Genomic DNA, 18,592 nt, shown 5'->3' with positions numbered 1-18,592 from the left:
CTCAAAGATGGTAGCACTTTCTGGACAGGGGTAGCCTGGCCTTGGCAGTCTATGCTCTAGTAACCTGTAGTTTGACTACAATGTGTTGTTGTAATAACATCAGAGGAGCCCTGCTGGATCCACCGCCTCTTTCCATATGAACCTGAGGTCATCTTCTAAGGCCCTTCTAAGGAGCCAGTGTGGTGTAGTGGTTAAGAGCGGTAGTCTCGTAATCTGGGGAACCGGGTTCTCGTCTCCGCTCCTCCACATGCAGCTGCTGGGTGACCTTGGGCCAGTCACACTTCTCTGAAGTCTCTCAGCCCCACTCACCTCACAGAGTGTTTGTTGTGGGGGAGGAAGGGAAAGGAGATTGTTAGCCACTTTGAGACTCCTTCGGTTAGTGATAAAGCGGGATATCAAATCCAAACTCTTCTTCTTCTTCTTCTTCTTCTTCTTTGTGTGCCTCCTCCATGAGAAGAGGGTGGCAACACGAGAATGGGCCTTTTCTGCAGTGGCTCCCTGTTTGTGGAATACTCCCCCAGGAATGTTTGCCTGGCACCTTCATTATACACTTTTAGGTGCCAGACAAAAGCATTCCTCTTTAACCAGGCCTTTGGCTGACTGACATCCAATGCCCTTTGAAAATGTTTGTGAGGGTATTGGGTTGGTTTTTCTTTTTCTTTTGATTGTGTATTTTGTGCTTTTATATTGCGCTTTTATCTTGTGAACCACCCTGAGCCCTGCGGGTATAGGGCCGTATACAAATTTAGTGAATAAAATAAATCTGGCCAATCACCCATCCAGTCCAGCATCATGTTCTCACAGTGGCCAACCAGATGTCTCTGCTAGAAGGACCTGAGTACAACAATATTTGCCCTACCTCTGATTCTCAGCCACTGGCTCTCAGGGGCCTACGGCCGCCTACAGTGGAGGAAGAGCACAGCCATCATGGGTGGTAGCCATTGACGGGTATATTCTCCATGAATTTGCCCCTGCCTTAGAGGGCAAATTTTCCAGATGTGGGGAGAGGGCTGTTACATCTCCCTGCAGCTGGAAGATTCAAAACCAAGGCTGCCATGGCAGCGGGCTGGCCCCATTCCACAACACAGAAAGGTAAGCAGTATTCCAAAAGCCCGTAGAAGAGGCCAGCTTTTGTGAAACATTCAAATGAGATCGACATGGTTATGCTCAAATGGGACCTTGATAGCATCATCATTATTATTATTTTTGCCTTATTAGGCAACCATTTATAGGTAACGCTTTAATCGCCAATCACATCTTACCAAGGAATTTATTGACAGCAGCCAGGTGGATTAATGCAAAGTTGACTCCCAGTGGATTAGGCACTGTTACTGAAATTTCTACATCACTGCAGAACGTACATTATTAAAGTATTTCCTCCAAGGGCAACTTTTCCAATAGTTTCGTCCAGTGTATAATTAAATATCTCTCATAAACACACATTCTTGTGGAGCAATTCAGTTCCTGCCCAAGAGGGATCAAACTGAAGGCATAGGCAAACTCGGCCCTCCAGATGTTTTGGGACTACAACTCCCTGTTGGTTTGCAAGCCCCCTCCATAGAGGCTGGCCCCTCTCACTGTCCTCGGAGCTTGCTTACCGGTAACCTCCTCCGGCTGATATCTCGGACAGACCAGGGAGATTTTGATAGGCGACATTTTCCCAAGCATGGGCAAAATGCACAACCCCTCCCTCCTGCTTTCACAGGTGAAAAAAACCAAGTCAGAAATCTATTTACATGACGTTTATTTCTGACATTACAGCACTAGAGAAAAACACGTCCTTCCAGTTCAGTTCTTCCAGCAAGTCTGACAAACTTCCTGAACATGCGCACACAGAAGGTTTCAAGTTACACTCTTCACAAAGACTTATCCAGCCTGTGAACGTCCTAGGAAATTCTTCTTTCCCACAGATAGGCACATCATGTGATGTCAACAATCTGGCTGTCTGCAGCGGTGATGTTTCCATATACTGACACTCCCATCATCCATGACCACTGGTCCTGTTAGCTAGGGATGATGGGAATTGTAGTCCCAAAACATCTGGAGGGCCGAGTTTCCCTATGTCTGGATCAAAGGATCCACGGTTACATCAAAACCACTGCCGCTTGCAGCAGCCAGGTGAGGAGGGGGAGGCATTATTTTTTACACAGTTGTTTCTCCTGCACCATTCCAGGACAGTGCAAGGGAGAAACCCAAGGATTAGACCCCTACTCAGGAGATCTGAAGGGCTTCAGAACCTGTGGATATAAAACCTCCAGCATCCCCACCCAATCCCAAAATGCCCCCTAAATACTTTAGGAGTTTTTGCTGGTGGGAAAACTGGTGACAGTAAGCTGGAGTTTCTCTTAGGGCAGAGTCCACCGCAGCCAAAGCACTCCCCTCCATCAGTAATATTGTGCTATTGGTTTCTAGACTACTGGGGAAATTAAGCACAGGCTTCCGAGGGCAGATGAAAACTTTGAAGAAGTCTGTTTTCCGTGCCCCCCAAAAATATAAAAATCACAGATCATCACTGCAATCTCCTCTGTACATGTGCGCGCGTGCGCACGCAAAACGAAATTATACAGAAATTACACTTCACCCAGAAACAAAAATGATAACATATGTAGTTACCTGTGCAGCTTGAGTGTTACAGTTCCGTAAACAGTAGTAAATCCCAAAAGGCGAACCCATCTTAGGAGAACACAGCGAAATGTGCTTGGCTCAAAGTACAAAATGATAACCTATAAAACAAAACAAAAGACATACAGAAGATATGTAGCAACTTCAGGTGAATCACGGAAGCCCTTCCTGGTTCATAAACAGAACGAGAGTTGGACCCTGGGAGTGAAGGAATGGGTTTCCCAAATCTAAAACCTGACTGTGCAGTCACTTCAGACTTTTTCCAGTGTTCCTGAGTGATTTCTCAGTTTGCTGCTTCTTTATCTTTCTGACTTCGCTGCTTACTTATCTTTCGTAGCCTAAATTGAAGGAGTGTAAAGAGCAGTCTAGCCCATTCAGTTGCCGCTGACTATACGGTAATATTTAATGAAGAAATAAAAGCCCACTATTTATAACGTGAAATAAGCACCCATGCTGATGTGTAGATAATAGCAATAAACAAACTTGCTGCCAGAGTGGTTCAATTAAGTGGTATGTGCCTGCTTAACTAAAAATGAATGTTTTAATAAAGTGTCTTGAAGGAAAAGTTATAGCATAGCATCTCCCCTCCTGGATAATTTTTAATCATCGCTTTTTGGCTTTCAGACTACACATCACTTTCCTTTCATTTCCCCTGTGGAGCCCGATGCTGCGCTGTTAGTGAATTTGCCTCTGAATGGAACAATAAAGAGCAAAAGCTCTTAGTACAAAGAGTCTTACTTGGGGTCTTTTATTTGCTTAGGCCGGAAGCTCTCCAGCAAGGTGGCAAGGTGAAGGAAAAGTCAGGACTCCTGCGCCTTTCAAAGCTGCAGAGATGAATTTCAGCACGTGCAGCTTGTCATGCAATTACACCTGCCAAAATCCCCTGTTCTGTACAACTGCAGAAGGTTCAGGAGTCCTGTCCTCTTTTTCACCTGGTCATTCTACTTCGCCAGGAGCACCCGAATCCAAGCTTTGGAGCTTCTCAGATTTCTCAGGTCTGACTGCTTAACCACAGCCAAGCACGGCTCTCTTTCCTTTTGCTGGGGAAACCCTCCTGCAGCCATGTGTTAAGAGGCCCCACCAGGGATCTGTATAGACCCAGCTAGCCACTCTGTTAAGTTACCAATGTCTCAGCGGAGGCTGAATTCAGTAAGGAAGGGTTTGAAAGACAATGCAAGGCAGAGCAATGCAAGGCAGGCAAGGCAGAGGGAAAGCTTCTCAAGTTGTTGTTGGCATCTGTCTGTCTTGAGGGATAACAGAGCGTGCCTCCAGGGGTTAACTCAAACCAATGAACCAAAGTGACCTCCTCGGGGCACAAGCCGGAGCAGTATGTATGGAGGCCCTGGGCTGCCCAGATGACAAGACCCTCCCCCCTTGGCCTCACTGATGTCACCCAGAGGAAAGCAGAGCAATGTGTTTGGCACCAGCTTAGCTCCAGAAGGAGGCATAAAAGGCCATCTAACCATTTTAGGGTCTCCGCTCCAGATTTGTGTAGGGTTTACTCCTCAAACAAGCCAATAACCTGGGCTGAAAGAACCAACCAACCACAGCTCCCATCATCCCTGACCATTGCCCATGCTGGCTAGGAAAGACGAGACTTGGAGCACAGCAACACCTGGAGAACCACAGATTCCCTACACCTGAGGTGCACTCACCTCTTCATACTAAAGAGTTGTACTTTTCTAACAAAGGTATTTCTCTTTAAAAAAAAATTAAAACCGGTGTCCATATTTTGATGGGCTAGCTCAGACTTCCTCAAACTCGGTCCTCCAGATGATTTTGGCCTACAACTCCTATGATCTTTAGCTAGCAGGACCAGTGGTCATGGATGATGGGAACTGTAGTCTCAAAACATCTGGAGGGCCAAGTTTGAGGAAGCCTGGGCTAGGTATATTGGTCCTGACCAATAGATCACTCTAGCAGTAGCTGTTTTATGGGCCAAAGTAGATTATACATTACAGGTATGATTGTATTGTGTAAAAGTAAGAATTAAAGATGTAGAGAAAGGTTTATTTATTTTTTAGAGTGCCAGACTAGGACCTGGGAGAGCAGGATTCTAATCCTCATATAGCCTCCTGGGTGACTTTGGGGCAGACACTGCCTCTCTCAGCCCGACCCACCGCACAGGGATAAAACGGGACAAGGGAGAATTGTGAATGCCACACCTTGAGCTCTTGGAAGACAAGGTGGGATATAAATGTAAGCAGAATTCGTTTTCTGGGGGTTTTTATTGTGGGGGGATTGGAAAGTTGTCTATACAAGTGGATATAACAAGTACCGTATTTTTTGCTCTATAAGACTCACTTTTTCCCTCCTAAAAAGTAAGGGGAAATGTGTGTGCGTCTTATGGAGCGAATGCAGGCTGCGCAGCTATCCCAGAAGCCAGAACAGCAAGAGGGATTGCTGCTTTCACTGCGCAGCGATCCCTCTTGCTGTTCTGGCTTCTGAGATTCAGAATATATTTTTTCTTGTTTTCTTCCTCCAAAAACTAGCTGCGTCTTGTGGCCTGGTGCGTCTTATAGAGCGAAAAATACGGTATATAACATATGAAGGGGATAGATGAATGAACACAGATACAATATGCCAAAAGGAGAAAAACAACAGAATAACAAGCATTTCCAGTTTAGTCTCTCTACAACAGGCATAGGCAAACTCTGGCCCTTCAGATTTTTGAGACTACAATTCTCATCATTTCCTGACCACTGGTCCTGCTAGCTAGGGATGATGGGAATTGTAGTTCCAAAACATCTGGAGGGCCAGAGTTTTGGCTATGCCTGCTCTACAATAAGAGAGTTGGTTAACGTTAAGACATTTTCTGGTGTTCAAATAAGCTTCTAGTTACTTCAGATGTATAAAGTTAATTACAGGAGAATAAACTGTGGGAGGGGAGGGGAAATCAAAGTGCGCAACTCTAATTACTTTTCTAGCTGTTCTGTGGAGCAGGTATTAAAGGGAAACCGGTGTTCTTAAATGTCATCCCTCAGCTAATAAGTATCATAATAATTAATGGCTCTCTGAGCAAAGTTGCTTAAGGTCAGTTCTTTTAAATTCTAAATAAAGCCACTAAATGAAATTTTCAAAAGCATCCTGGTGACATGCCAAGTGGCATTCGCTTTAATTAGGGCCAACATGCTTTATGTTCTCCGCACACTCATCCTAAACAAGTGACGAGGAAGGAAGTCTCATAGACTTGGGATAGCTAAGCGCTGTGGGTTCTAGTCCCACGTTGGGCCAAAAGATTCCTGCATTGATGGAGGTTGGGCTGGGTGGCCCTTGTGGCCCCTTCCAACTTTACAATTCTATGATTCTATTACTTCAGTGGCATTTCCTTCCATGTGTTTGAACAGCAATGCACACAAGAAACTAGTTCCATTCAGGGATGGATGGATGCAATGAACATGTAAAGTTGAAGTCAATTTTAATCTGTACATTTAGCTTATAATGTATATTTTTAAATGTCCCTTTTATTCGTGTTTCAATTTTATTTTTCTACTTTGATTTTTATTAACACTTACAGTGTATTTTTTTACATTCTTTGCAAAGCACTTGGAGGTTTTTGTTTGCAATGAAGTGGTATGCGAATTTTGTTAAATGCAATGAAATGTGCACTGTTTTGTTTTATTAAAAGAAGTAATGCAGCCCTAGGAGATGAGTCCTGAAACCCAAGAGGGGTTATTGCACTGAAATGTTTATCCGTGGGGCTTTGGTTCACTTTTGGAAAGACCAGATAAGAATCTTTATTGGCCGTGTGTGCATGCAGTATGCAAAATGGAGAGTCCCCATTCATGCCTATATACAGCAGGGGTGGGGAACCTGTTGACCTTCCAGATATTGCTGGACTACAGCTCCTGATATCCCAGATTATTTGCCATGCTGGATTGAGCCAATGGAAGCCGGAGTTGAACAACATCTGGAAGGCCACAGTTCCCACCCCAATATACTCATGTACAGCTTGCACACATAGGCCCCATCTGCACTATACATTCCAAGCAGCATCATAACACTGCAAGCTGTCATGGCTCTACCCCCCACCAAGTATATTTTGTTATGGGAGCTGAGAGTTGCTAGGGGACCCCATTCTTCTCACACAGCTACCCCTTCCCAAGTGGTTTAACAAGGAATCCCTCTTCCAAACAAGCGGAGGGGTCCTCACCCCTGCCTTGCAGGATCAGTAATTGAGGGTGGAGGGAAGGGAGAAGGAAGTTTGCACAGTGTCCCCAGGGAGACTTCAATGATGAGAAGCATCCTAAGCCTCTTAGACTAGGAGCCAACGACCTCCACCCCCAAGATCTCTCTGGAGGAAAGACAAGGCTTTGGGGGCTCTGAGAGAACTCCTGAGTTGGGTGCTCTCATCTGGGGGAGATTTCAGAACGAGAAGACATAACACGGGGCAATAGTGTGCTCTGTTTCCAGTCATCTTAACAGAGCTATGGTATTAGGAGCGTTCAGGGGGTTACTTTTGGTTTCCTTTTTTCAAAAAAACAACAACACAACAGACTTCACAGGGATGGCTTGGGCACTAGAAGTGGTAGTTATTATGCAAACTGAAACAACTGGCAACAGACGGATGGAGAGAAAAAGCATCAAAAGATAATAAAGGGGTGACAGAAACTAAATACAAGAAGCTTTTCATCTAGGCCTCATTATAGGCTTTATACACAAAGCTCCACAAGCTGGTGCATAAATCTTGGATGGCAAGATCAAATGTTTATTTCAATCAAGGAGATAAAAACAGAGTTATCTAACAGAAAAGTGTCGCCTCAGCATGTTTCCACATGAACAAACTCGAGAAGAACTGCACAACTATCCTTAGTTTTCCTTCTTCCCATACTTTTCCTAACATATATACTGTGAGTGGCCTGGGTCAAACGTAACACGAAACCATGGCTTAGTGTTATGTATGAACCCTGCACAGCAGTTTAACTATAGTTACAACTTTGTCTACAGCCAACAAACCAAGATCTGAAGCCATGGTTTGTTGTTTGCTTACAAACCTTGGTTTGTTTTAACTATTGCTTGGCATTACATGTAAATCCAGTACCTTGTCCTTAACCATGGTTACTCTGAACACCTTAGCCAAGACATTCCACAGACTACAAAGGCACGAGGCAAGAGCAGTTGGAAAAAAGAAACCAAACTTTGTAGAAACCATGGTTTGCTTGATTACCGTGGAACCACCAATGGTTTACTCATGGTTTGTTAAACAAACTATGTGTCTTTATTCCTCTTCCTGTTTTTCTATGCCACTTTTCTCATCTCAGAAATGTAAGAGGCTAGAAATAGGCGAAGGTAGTTAGCATCTTTCCTTTACATGTTCTATAATGGCCATCTGTTCCCTAAGGTAGGTGTTCTAACCAAAACAAATCGGTGTCTTTCTTTTCTTGTATTGTTCCACAATGTACCCACGTACAACAAAAATAGCAGTATGTTTTCTGAAAAATCCAGTGTCTATATATGTTGCTTGATTTCAAATGTTGGGCGGGGGAATTGAGTCAATTTCCCTGTTTTATAACAAATGCCAGAAGGGCAACAGATTATTTGGGTTTCCCTTCTATATACAAGACATATTGAAAGAACAGTAGACAGATTTTGTAGCTTAGTTTAGGCATCAATAGCTTTGTTTAAAGGGGAGGGGAGAGGGGGTACACAAAGTCCACAAGCTATTTTTCACAACCTGTTGGCTAATAAATAAGACTGGGAGCCACGGAAGCGCAGTATTTTCCTAAGTGTGCCCCTGTGTTGCTTTCCTTTTATATAGCTCTGCCTTGATCCAGCTCCTGTTTATGAGGTGCTGGTTGTCTACAATGGATCTGGGTACACCGTGTAACACCCTTAAGTTAAAAAGAAGAAAAGGAAATGGTTGTGGCGACTCCATATTTCTTCGGAGGATGGTGTAGGACAGGCTGTTGCAGCATAAATTGCTACTGTGAGCAGCCCACGTCTAAGAGATTTCAGCAATGTATAAAGGGGAGGCAGTGGTGCCATGAGAGAAGGACTTCGGACTCAGCAGGAACGAGATGCAGCAGATCCCAAACTTGGCAGGGCTATCTTATCATACTTTAAAGTGTGTGAAGTAAATACGCACTACCATGTAAAGCAGGAATGGGAAACCTGCGGCCTTCCAGATGCATTGGACTGCAAATCCCATCTTCCCTGACCATTGGGCTGATGGGAACTGGAGTCCAACAGTACCTGGAGGATCACAGGTTCCTCAGCCCTGGTCTAAAGATCTCTGCCTAACCTCCAATGAGACCTTTTAAGCCCAGAGTCTCAAATTACCTAAGTGCACCTCTAAGATGAGGGCCCTTCAGGCAAAGATCGTTCATGTGAGGACAGGGGTGTGTGAAGATGCTCATCTGTGAAACATCGAAGGAAGCACTGCATCTGATGCACAGCTCACGGCCTCGTCTTTTATACTCCTTAAGAACAAAACAGTGTAACTCACCGGGAAGTAAAGAAGCAGTGACCCAAACAGGATAGTCTCCAAGAGAACGAGACCAGATGCCTTAATGCTCTAGAAACGAAAACAAACAGGCACAAGAAATTAGACTGACACAGCCATTGCATTATTCGTTTCACGTTATCTTTAAAATATTTATAGCAGAAACATTAAGAGGCTTGCAGATGAAATGTCATATTGGTGGGTTATAATCAAGGCGAATAAATGTTACCGATCTTAGCACAAGACAGAGAAGACGGACCACCTAACAACCAGATTGGTAAATTAATTAACCCAAACACAGAATACTGGTGTTTAAACTGCTTTCTATACCTGTTAATATGTTTGCTTGTAAGCAGGTTCCCCTCATCAGGATTTACTTCCTAGCAAATAAGGTTGCAACATTAGCTCTATTGATATCAATATAATACAAGTCAGTGTAAACCGAAGCAGTCCATTTTAAACAGTTTAGTACAGATGCTTGGAGTGTGCTCAGACAGGCATAATCACATCCATTTCTCCTATATGATTTAAACAGATGGCAAATGTTCACAGGGGCTGGGCATTTTCTGTAGCTTCACTTTCCTAGAGGGAAACACCATTTACCACACCCCAAGCTATTTTCTTTTACTGGTTGATTGAATTTATATCCCACCCTTTCTCCCCCACCCCCACCCCCACCCAGCAAGCACACCCACAATAATAAATACACACACACACACAAATTCTAAAACAGCTACAGTTAAAAATATTATTTCATCCAGTGATCTCAGGATTGCCAGGAACATATTCTTCAGCCACCAGGTTTCAAATTTCTCCAGAAAGCTAATAATGTTGGAGAAGGATGCACCTCACTAGAGAGGGCTTTGCAACATATAAATGAACCTCCCCGGACCCTTAGATCATTATCTGAACTTAAGAGGGGAATTTAATTATGATATATACATATCGAGGCTGAGAGATGGATACCAAAAATGACTGTAATGTACGTGATATATGATTTTAGAGCTATTCTAATCAGTTGTGTATGTTTGCTTTTCACAGTCAGCTCTGCTACTGCTATCAAGTAAGTCCAAGTTCTTGAGACAAGGCAGTCGCCCAGTATCAGGTATAAGCAGCTCACCACAGCTGAAAATCTAGGGAACTGAAACCCTAGAATGTAATTTTCCAAGGGGGAAAGCCTTACTTTCTTAAATGCCCCCAAACTCTCTTCTGGGGAGCAAAACTGCCTGCTGCTTTACGGTGGCCTGATTATCTCTTTGGCACTGCCTTTAATAATTTCAACTATTTTGGCTTGCAGAATCAGAGTACATGCAATTCATGGCTGCTGGCATTTTGGAATGTACATAATACTCAGAAGGTAAATTGGAAGGCTATTCGTTCCCATTGCTTCTTTTCTCTTGCCTCTTCTCCTATACCACCAGGGCCATCAGAACAGCCTTCAGCAATGCATAAAGCAGTGGTCAAGGGAAAAGAGAACCTGGAGGAGTTTAGGTATTCCCTAATGAGTAATACACTCTTGCTGCCCTTCAATCATTTCTGCTGGGACCACTCAACTGCTCATTGTGCTAGGAGGGAATCTGTTGTTCCTCCACCCTAGAGAATCATTAAATATCTCTTTGCCAAAATGATGCAGCTGTCTTTGGGCATTGCCGTTTCCCACAGGCTGACAAACCAGGCAGCTTCTTTGGCATAATGAAGGTTGTCATCAAATGTCAAAACATTTCCATGCTGCCCTCTGCAATGGCTACACTTTTGCTAGCAAACTGGCATTAATGACTGCACATGTAGTGTACATATAGGAAAATGACCAGGGAAACACCAGCATAATTTCCTTTAACAGCTCAAGCTAATGTGCCGGAGCACCAGATATCAAAATCCTGTGCTAGGAACTTTCAGTTGGTGTAGAATATTAATTTCCAAAATGGATAGTGGTCGGCTGATAGATGAATCTAAACACATCCTAAGCAGTAGTACCTGGTGATGGTTATGCAATGGCTGTGTGCCTCCCAAAAGTCACTGTGATGTTTGCAAAGATGGAACAGAAGGAGGAGGAAGGCGAGAGAGATATGAAAGTGTCCTGCTCAGTAGCAGATCGTATGGTGAGGCAGTGGTCCTCCTGACCTCCCAGCAGCTGAGCCAGCTGCTGCTTACCAGGAAAGAGATGGGGAAAGTGAAAGGAAGGTCAGCACAGTGCAAACACACTAGCCAAGCCAATATGGTATTCCTGCCAGTGCCTTTGCACTCTGCTGACCTCCCTGCCTCCTCACTCCATTGCAGCAGCAACTCAACTGCTGGGAGGCCAAGTGAGCACCATTGTCCCACCACACCTTCAGCTACTGGACCTTCTTTTATAAACTCTAGCTTGCCTGTATGGTTAGTTTTTAATGCCTATCCATGGACGGCTCATTCATACACAGGGGGAATAAGCTATTTAAGACCCAGTGATAAGTGTATTCTTTTGGAAGTAGATTACATTGATTTCAGTACAAGTGAATATCTTTAAGACTGCAGTCTATGTAGAACAGATATAGCACTATAGAAGGTGCTGGCAGAGGCTCTTTGGCTGTCACTCTTTGGGGATGGAGGAGGATTTCATTTAGTCCACATTTTTTAACGAACTAGCCTAATGGGGATGGATCATAATGCATGGATCATAACATAATTATTCTTTGGATTGCACACTTCCCTGAATTTCAGAGTTCTTGACTAAAAAGAATAATAATAAAAATGCAAATTTTAGAAAAAAGTATTTTTTAGAAATATGCAAGATAATATATGCAATGATATAAGCGTTGTGCGACAAAATAGGCATTTAAATGCATTTTAAAATATGAATTTCCATACGGATCACAGATTATGGCAAAAATAAGACAGAACAGACTTACGAATGAGTACATGTGAAATAGATGCAGAATGGAAATAATAGAATAATCCTACCATTCCTACTCAGTCGTTAAGAGAAAATATCAAGCACAAAAATGCCAATATTTCAGCATTTACATTCCTGGGTTTTGACTTGTCTCAGATTAAAGGAAATGTGATGGTGGCAGTTCTGCGTACATTACCCTTCGGGATCTTGAAACTCTCCCTTTTTTCTTTTCCATTGGATGCTTCCCATTTTGAGTGGGCCTTGGGGCTGTGGCAGAACACTAAAATGGCTGTCAGACACAAGAAGAGCTTTAAGAGGCAGGACCACAAAATGGCGCAGGCGAGCCTCTCCATCAATGAAAAGAATGGCACCTCTGTCACCCACCAGGATGCTCACTCACTGTTCAGAACAGAAGGGTGGGTGGGTGACCGGTCCCAAATGAAATATGGGCATGTTTAAGGGGATGTGCCAGTACAAATAGGAAGTGGGCAGGAAGAGCAAATCATCTTTCATACAGTGTGGACTTTTAAAAGGACATTTACTGAGACCTTTCACAAGTGCTAAGAGGCACACTGGCATTCATGGACAACATGTAGATGACCCACTTACATGACTGGGGCAGTTATGCATTTAAATATATGAAGGCCGTCTTTAATGATGCACTCAATATAGTCACTTCACCACAATGCAAAAGGAAATGCTTTCATACAAAACACAAGACATACAATAGCAAGAAGACAAAAAGGACTACGTGCAACAAAGAGAGGAAGAGGCACAACTGCACAACGGTCCAATTGCCCAAGTTTAAGAGTTGGTGACAATATGTACGCATGCCTCTCTCCTGCAGTATGTATTTTTGTAGGCAGTTGCCTTTTTTGGTGCATGTTGCACATTAAAAAATGCACGCACCACCCTCGAGCTAGCAAGCTCTGGGGGCAGATTATTACACAACCTAAAGAAGGGTAAAACTATAAAATAACAATCAAGATAAAGCAAGCCTAGCAATGCAGCAAAATTCAGCAATGGAAACCAGCAGAGAGCAATAAAATCGTCAGAGTAAAAACCAGCCGACTGATTTGCTGGAGGGAAGTAGAAAAAGAGGGAGAAGAAGGAGAAGAAAGACAGGCAAGCCTCACTGGGAAAGGCATTTCAGAAAAAGAATTCCATACAGGTAGAATAAGGGTGGGTGAGGTTTTTTGATTGAGGGCCATATTGACCCATTGGCAAATCTCTGGGAGCCACATGGTAAAGTAGGTGTGGGGGGTATGGAAAAGTAGGTGTGACCAAGATGGGAACATGGACATGGTAGAATCAGTAAATGAACGTTTCCCAAGTGAATCTCCCTCTCCCACCCACTCAATTCATTTAATTAACTTTTCCCTCCTTTCTCCCAAAGTCATTCCTTTGTCTTCCAACCAACTGCATTCCATCCTCCCTCTCTGCCACCGAACCAAATCAAGACACCATTTGCACACCCATGCTTTTATTATTAAGCTATAAAGTGTCACCGCTGGCTACTCTGCTTGTCCCGTTTTGATGCACGTGGGCAGCACTTGGGACAGATTGCCGGTGCCTGTTGTGTCTTTAGCCACTGACAGCATTGCAAGCAGCTACTGAGCGCGGCTATTAATAGGACTGCAAGAAATTAACTCTCTAGGACTGCTATAACAACAAGGAATCAAAAACAAGGAAAGACTGGGCTGTTTGGGGAACTGCAGAAGTGGAACCTGGCTGATTCAAACTGGAAAGTGCTTGGAGAAGCTCTGAGGATGTTTTAAAGGATGGGGAAAACAGGGATCTTTGTTTAATTTATTTGCATTGTTTTAAGCCTTCAGTTTTGCTGCAGTGAAATGCCAGGGGGTCCCCGCAGGTTGCAATAAACTTTTGAGGTCCGTGTATGATTTGGGAAAGTATGCTTCATTATCTCCAAGCCATATATTTGTCAAAAATGCTTATGCCAAAGGCCAGGTTTATCCAGTGGCATAGTGTGGGGGGTGCGGGGGGGCCGGCCGCACCGGGCGCAACATCTGGGTGGGCGCGCTCGCACTCGCAGCTCTCTGCCCTTACCTGGCTCACTCACTCTCTCTCACTGCAGTGCTTGCTGTGCAAATCCGATCCGAGCCGCCGGGTCGCCGCCCACTGTGGAGGGGAGGGTGCCAGGCGTGCGGTGTGGTGCGGAGAGAGAGCGAGGGAGTATCTGGGGGAGGGACAGTGCAGCAGGGGGCGCAAATTACTTGCCTTGCCCCGGGTTAGGGGGCGCAAATTACTTGCCTTGCCCCGGGTGCTGACAACCCATGCAACGCCACTGGGTTTATCTCTAACTGCCCAGCTAGACTGTGGACACCACTTTAAAACTGAGGGTGTGGGTGTGTTTTCCTTGAAAAGGCAGAAGAGGAAGGAAAGAACAAGAAGTCATCAATCACAAATGAATCGCATCCAGGAGGAAAGAGTATTAGTGTTCCCCAAGCAATTCTTCAGTTCACCCACCTCCTGATCTTTTTCTCTAACACAAGAAATGTAAATCTGTCAAGGTATGTTATGATGAAGATAAGTTGCTCTGTGTCTTCTGGTATAGAGACTCTGTTCCGCACCATATACATGATCCTTTGAAGGCTTGAGGTCTAAAAATACAACACTGCAGGCTGATATGAAAGGACTCCTGCAGCCAAGGTGGCAAAGTACATATTCTTTAAGATCCGCCTTCCCAAATGGGTGCATTCCAGATGTTGCAGCATGGCCAACAGCCAGGAGTTGTAGCCCCAAACACCTGGAGGGCATTAGGTTGTGGAAAGCTGCTTAAAACAGTCTTCTAACTAGGGTTTGCTAATGCAGATGTGGAATTTTTTGTGTTTGCTCACTGGTCAGACATCCCTCCATGAAGATGCTGGCGGTATTTGCTGACACCAGATTTTGTTGCTGCTGTTAACCAACAACCTGTGGATTGTATGTGATTGTGGATTGTATGTAATTAAATCGTTTAAATGACATAGTTCTGTGGAGTGTTCTGTGTTTTGCCTTCAACCAGAACCCTCGGTGGAGGAACACAGAATTGTAGAGTTGGGAGGGAACTTAGTGGTAAAGAGCGGTGGACTCGTAATCTGGTGAACCGGGTTCGCGTCTCTGCTCCTCCACATGGAGCTGCTGGGTGACCTTGGGCCAGTCACACTTCTCTGAAGTCTCTCAGCCTCACTCACCTCACAGAGTGTTTGTTGTGGGGGAGGAAGAGAAAGGAGATTGTTAGCCACTTTGAGACTCCTTAGGGTAGTGATAAAGCAGGATAGCAAATCCAAACTACTACTACTACTACTACTACTCCCTCCTCCTCCTCCTCCTCCTCCTCCTCCTCCTCTTCTTCTTCTTCTTCTTCTTCTTCTTCTTCTTCTTCTTCTCCAACCCCCTGCAATGCAGGAATCATTTGCCCAATGTGGGGCTTGAACCCAGAACCTTGAGATTAAGAGTCCCATGCTCTACTGACTGGGCTATCCAGGAGCTGTCCAATGTGCTTAATCTAGTTATGAAGGAAGAAAACGTAATTATGAAGAAAGCAGCTTTTAGGCATAGAGACCGCAAGGACGTTCCACTGCACTATGAAAGGTGCTCAGGGACGAAGGGTCCCTGAGAATTCAACAGAATCCTCTCCCCACCCAGTGCATATGCACAGGTACATAGGTGTGACTCCCACAATGCCATCCAGCCTCAAATACAAGTTGCTTAACCTTCAGACGCAAGCAACACAAAGAAGGCTGGAGCAAGATCAGTGGCTCCCAGACCTTTCCAGGCCATTGCCCCCTTGGTTCCATAAACTCATCCCCAGCGGCCCCTACCCTACCATGTAAGAAGCATTATTCAGAATAGTGGTTTGCACAACCCACTAAGGAAGACAACACCACAATATAATTCAAACCGGTAACAATTAATTGCACATTTATTCGAAAGCCAATTAAAACTATTTTGTTTAATTAATTGGATCAAAATGGTTGAATTTGATCCAGTGATACCAGGTTTTCTAAGTTGGATAGTCATTCACTGTAACTCCAGTGCCCCCTACCTTGCTTCTTAAGTAATCCCTTTGCCCCCCCCGGGGGGGCGGTACTCCCCACTTTGGAGACCTCTGGACTAGTTGGGGGATATGGGAGTTACATGCAGCCTCTCCTATAGTTGCTGTGTGCCTATGGGCTTTGTGTGAGCATAGGTGGGGAAGCAAGGTTCTCCTGCACTTACGGGAATTGTCTTTGCCCGGGTGCCGCATCCACAGATATCTGGCCTGCTGCTGGCCCTCTTCTGTGGAACAGCATTCCTGTAGAGGCGCCAGCTATCTGCACCTTCCAGAAACAACTGGAGACTTTTTTTTTGTTCTGTCAAGCTTTCTAAGCTAGATGAATAGGTCTCTGCCCCACAGAGGCCTCCGCTGAATAGTTTGCTAAATTCATTTGCCACTATTATTTGTGCTGTTTTATAACTCCTTTTAGCTATTTTTTAATGATATTATGTACATCACCTTGAAAGAGATGCAGAAGGTGATTAAGAATATAATAACCATAACCCCATCTTAAAGTTACCAGTCTGTGCACCGCCACAAGACAATTACCTTATTGACATATCAGGATCATTTAAAATGTCAACTGACACTCATCTCATTTGTGTATGCTTATGTCTATATACATAATACAACAGAATATTACGTACGTTCACAGACATGCATATTCATTGATCAAAGGCCAAGCTGTGTTCCCTGAATTAAACGCATTCTGCCTTTGTTTTTCCACGGAACACTTGGGAGGCTAATTTCCATTCATGATGCATGTCTCCTTAACAGTATCAGTTATTTAAGACAGCCATTAAAAGCCTATGATATTACCATAATGAAGCAAAACTTTAGAGAGTTAGAACAGTGCTCTTCAGATAAGTTACCACCAGGCTGTTAAACAGATGCCTTTTCTCTGTAATGGGATTACAGGACTGGTGTACAGGCAAGGCTCTCTGTAACATAAATCACAATTGTAGCAAACACATGTCTCACGATCACAGCGAACACAAAGGATTTGCCATGGAAAGAAAGAAATAAAGGGGGGGGGGTTGGAAACAAAACAGGGAGCCAGCAAAATTGTTGAAGCCAGTTCTGAGGTTTCCTGCCAGGCATTTAATTGGGGGAACTGACAGGAAGTTATCCAATACAGAATCTGTTAGATAGATGCAGTTGCTTCTGCAATGATTGCTTAGGAAAGCTAAATAGAAATGCCTGTCTATTTATAGAAAGAGGTGATTGCAGCTATTAATTTGAGCAGTGGGATTCAAGTATTTTATGTGCATTTGATTTCGCTGGTTTCTGAGTAAACTGGAAGGCTATTTTAAGGCTGAATCGCTCTGCACAGAGCTGTCACAGCATTTTCTTCTTTATTAAAGATTTTCTTGTTTTACAAAAGTACATGCCTTGTCTCTTCTTTCAGGTTGTCCAGTCTTTCTTACAAATCAGCTACATTTGTTGTGAGACATTAGTCTTGAGTACAGTATAAGGTTGGGGGAGAGGAAGGGTGGGGTGGTGAGGCTTATATTACTTTTATATAGTGTACGTGTGTGGTTTCGTGTCAGCGTCCACAGGGTAGGTTCTCTTTCTATTCGTTTATTGCATTTCCTTGGTAGTGAGAGGTACTGGGGGGCCAGGGTGTGGCTGGTTGTCTGTGGTTGACTGCAGTGGGGTTTGCTTGCATTTGTGGAGGGCTTGTTGGGTCAGGTAAGCCAGACTGATCTGTATACTGTCAGCCGATTCTTGTTGCTGTGTTGTTAGGCTGTGTATGTGATAAACGGGAGCCATACTGGGGTGAAGGAGTCTTCTTCTATTTGTCCCCATGTCAGTTTCAGTTTATTGGTTAGTTTTTCTAGTATAGTGGTACCTCGGGTTACAGACGCTTCAGGTTACAGACTCTACTAACCCAGAAACAGTACCTCGGGTTAAGAACTTTGCTTCAGTATGAGAACAGAAATCGCGCGGCGGCAGCGGGAGGCCCCGTTAGCTAAAGTGGTACCTCAGGTTAAAAAGCAGTTTCAGGTTAAGAACGGACCTCTAGAACATATTAAGTTCTTAACCCGAGGTACCATTGTAAGGCTGTTTCCCATACTATTTGATACCACTGGTCCATGTTTATTCCTGACAGGTCTCTCCAGTGTCTGGCTAGGAGGCTTCTGGCTGCTGAGAGAAGGTGGGTTATAAGCTCTGTATAATGTGAATGGTCATTATAATCTTGGAAGATGTTCAGTAGGGCCAGTTCTGAGGTGACTTCTAATACCTGTGTAGTTATTTTGCATATTTTATTTATTTATTTCAAGAAGTCTGAGGCTGCAATCCAAATCCTTTAAAGTCAATGGCTGGGGAAGCGGGTAGGGGGAAGACCCATACAGCAGGTTCGGGTAGCCTTTAGAGGACTGTGATTGCAAGTTTGGGCGGCTCCACTCTGCCATAGACCTCAAGCAGGTAGTAGGGGTTAGAAGCATTCAAATCCACTCAGTTAGGGTCATAGTGACATGCCTAACACAGTCCTTCCTGCAACTAGTTTGGAATTCAGCACTTTGCAGATCTGGGCAATTAACTTCTGACTAGTGATGGACCAGGGATGGATAGACCAGCCTGTTTCCATTTTGTGCCATTTTCACATGCACGCAGT

At 44.2% G+C, this 18,592-nt stretch overlaps 1 protein-coding gene across 1 annotated transcript in view; it reads right to left on the bottom strand.

Moving 5' to 3' along the window:
* Nucleotides 1-18,592, bottom strand: part of GPR158 (G protein-coupled receptor 158) — a 118,065-nt gene that overhangs the window by 32,255 nt on the left and 67,218 nt on the right. Inside the window, exons 5-6 of the mRNA XM_083406123.1 lie at nucleotides 9,068-9,136; nucleotides 2,614-2,723 (exon numbers count right to left, since the gene is read on the bottom strand). Of these exons, the coding sequence (XP_083262249.1) occupies nucleotides 2,614-2,723; nucleotides 9,068-9,136 (179 nt within the window). The remainder of the gene's footprint in view (nucleotides 1-2,613; nucleotides 2,724-9,067; nucleotides 9,137-18,592) is intronic.

This window comes from Podarcis tiliguerta (genome assembly GCF_965153285.1).
Source record: "Podarcis tiliguerta genome assembly, chromosome: 12".
NCBI classification, from domain to species: domain Eukaryota; kingdom Metazoa; phylum Chordata; class Lepidosauria; order Squamata; family Lacertidae; genus Podarcis; species Podarcis tiliguerta.
The sequence above is the reverse complement of the archived record's forward strand: the minus strand, read 5'-3'. Positions and strand labels throughout refer to the sequence as shown.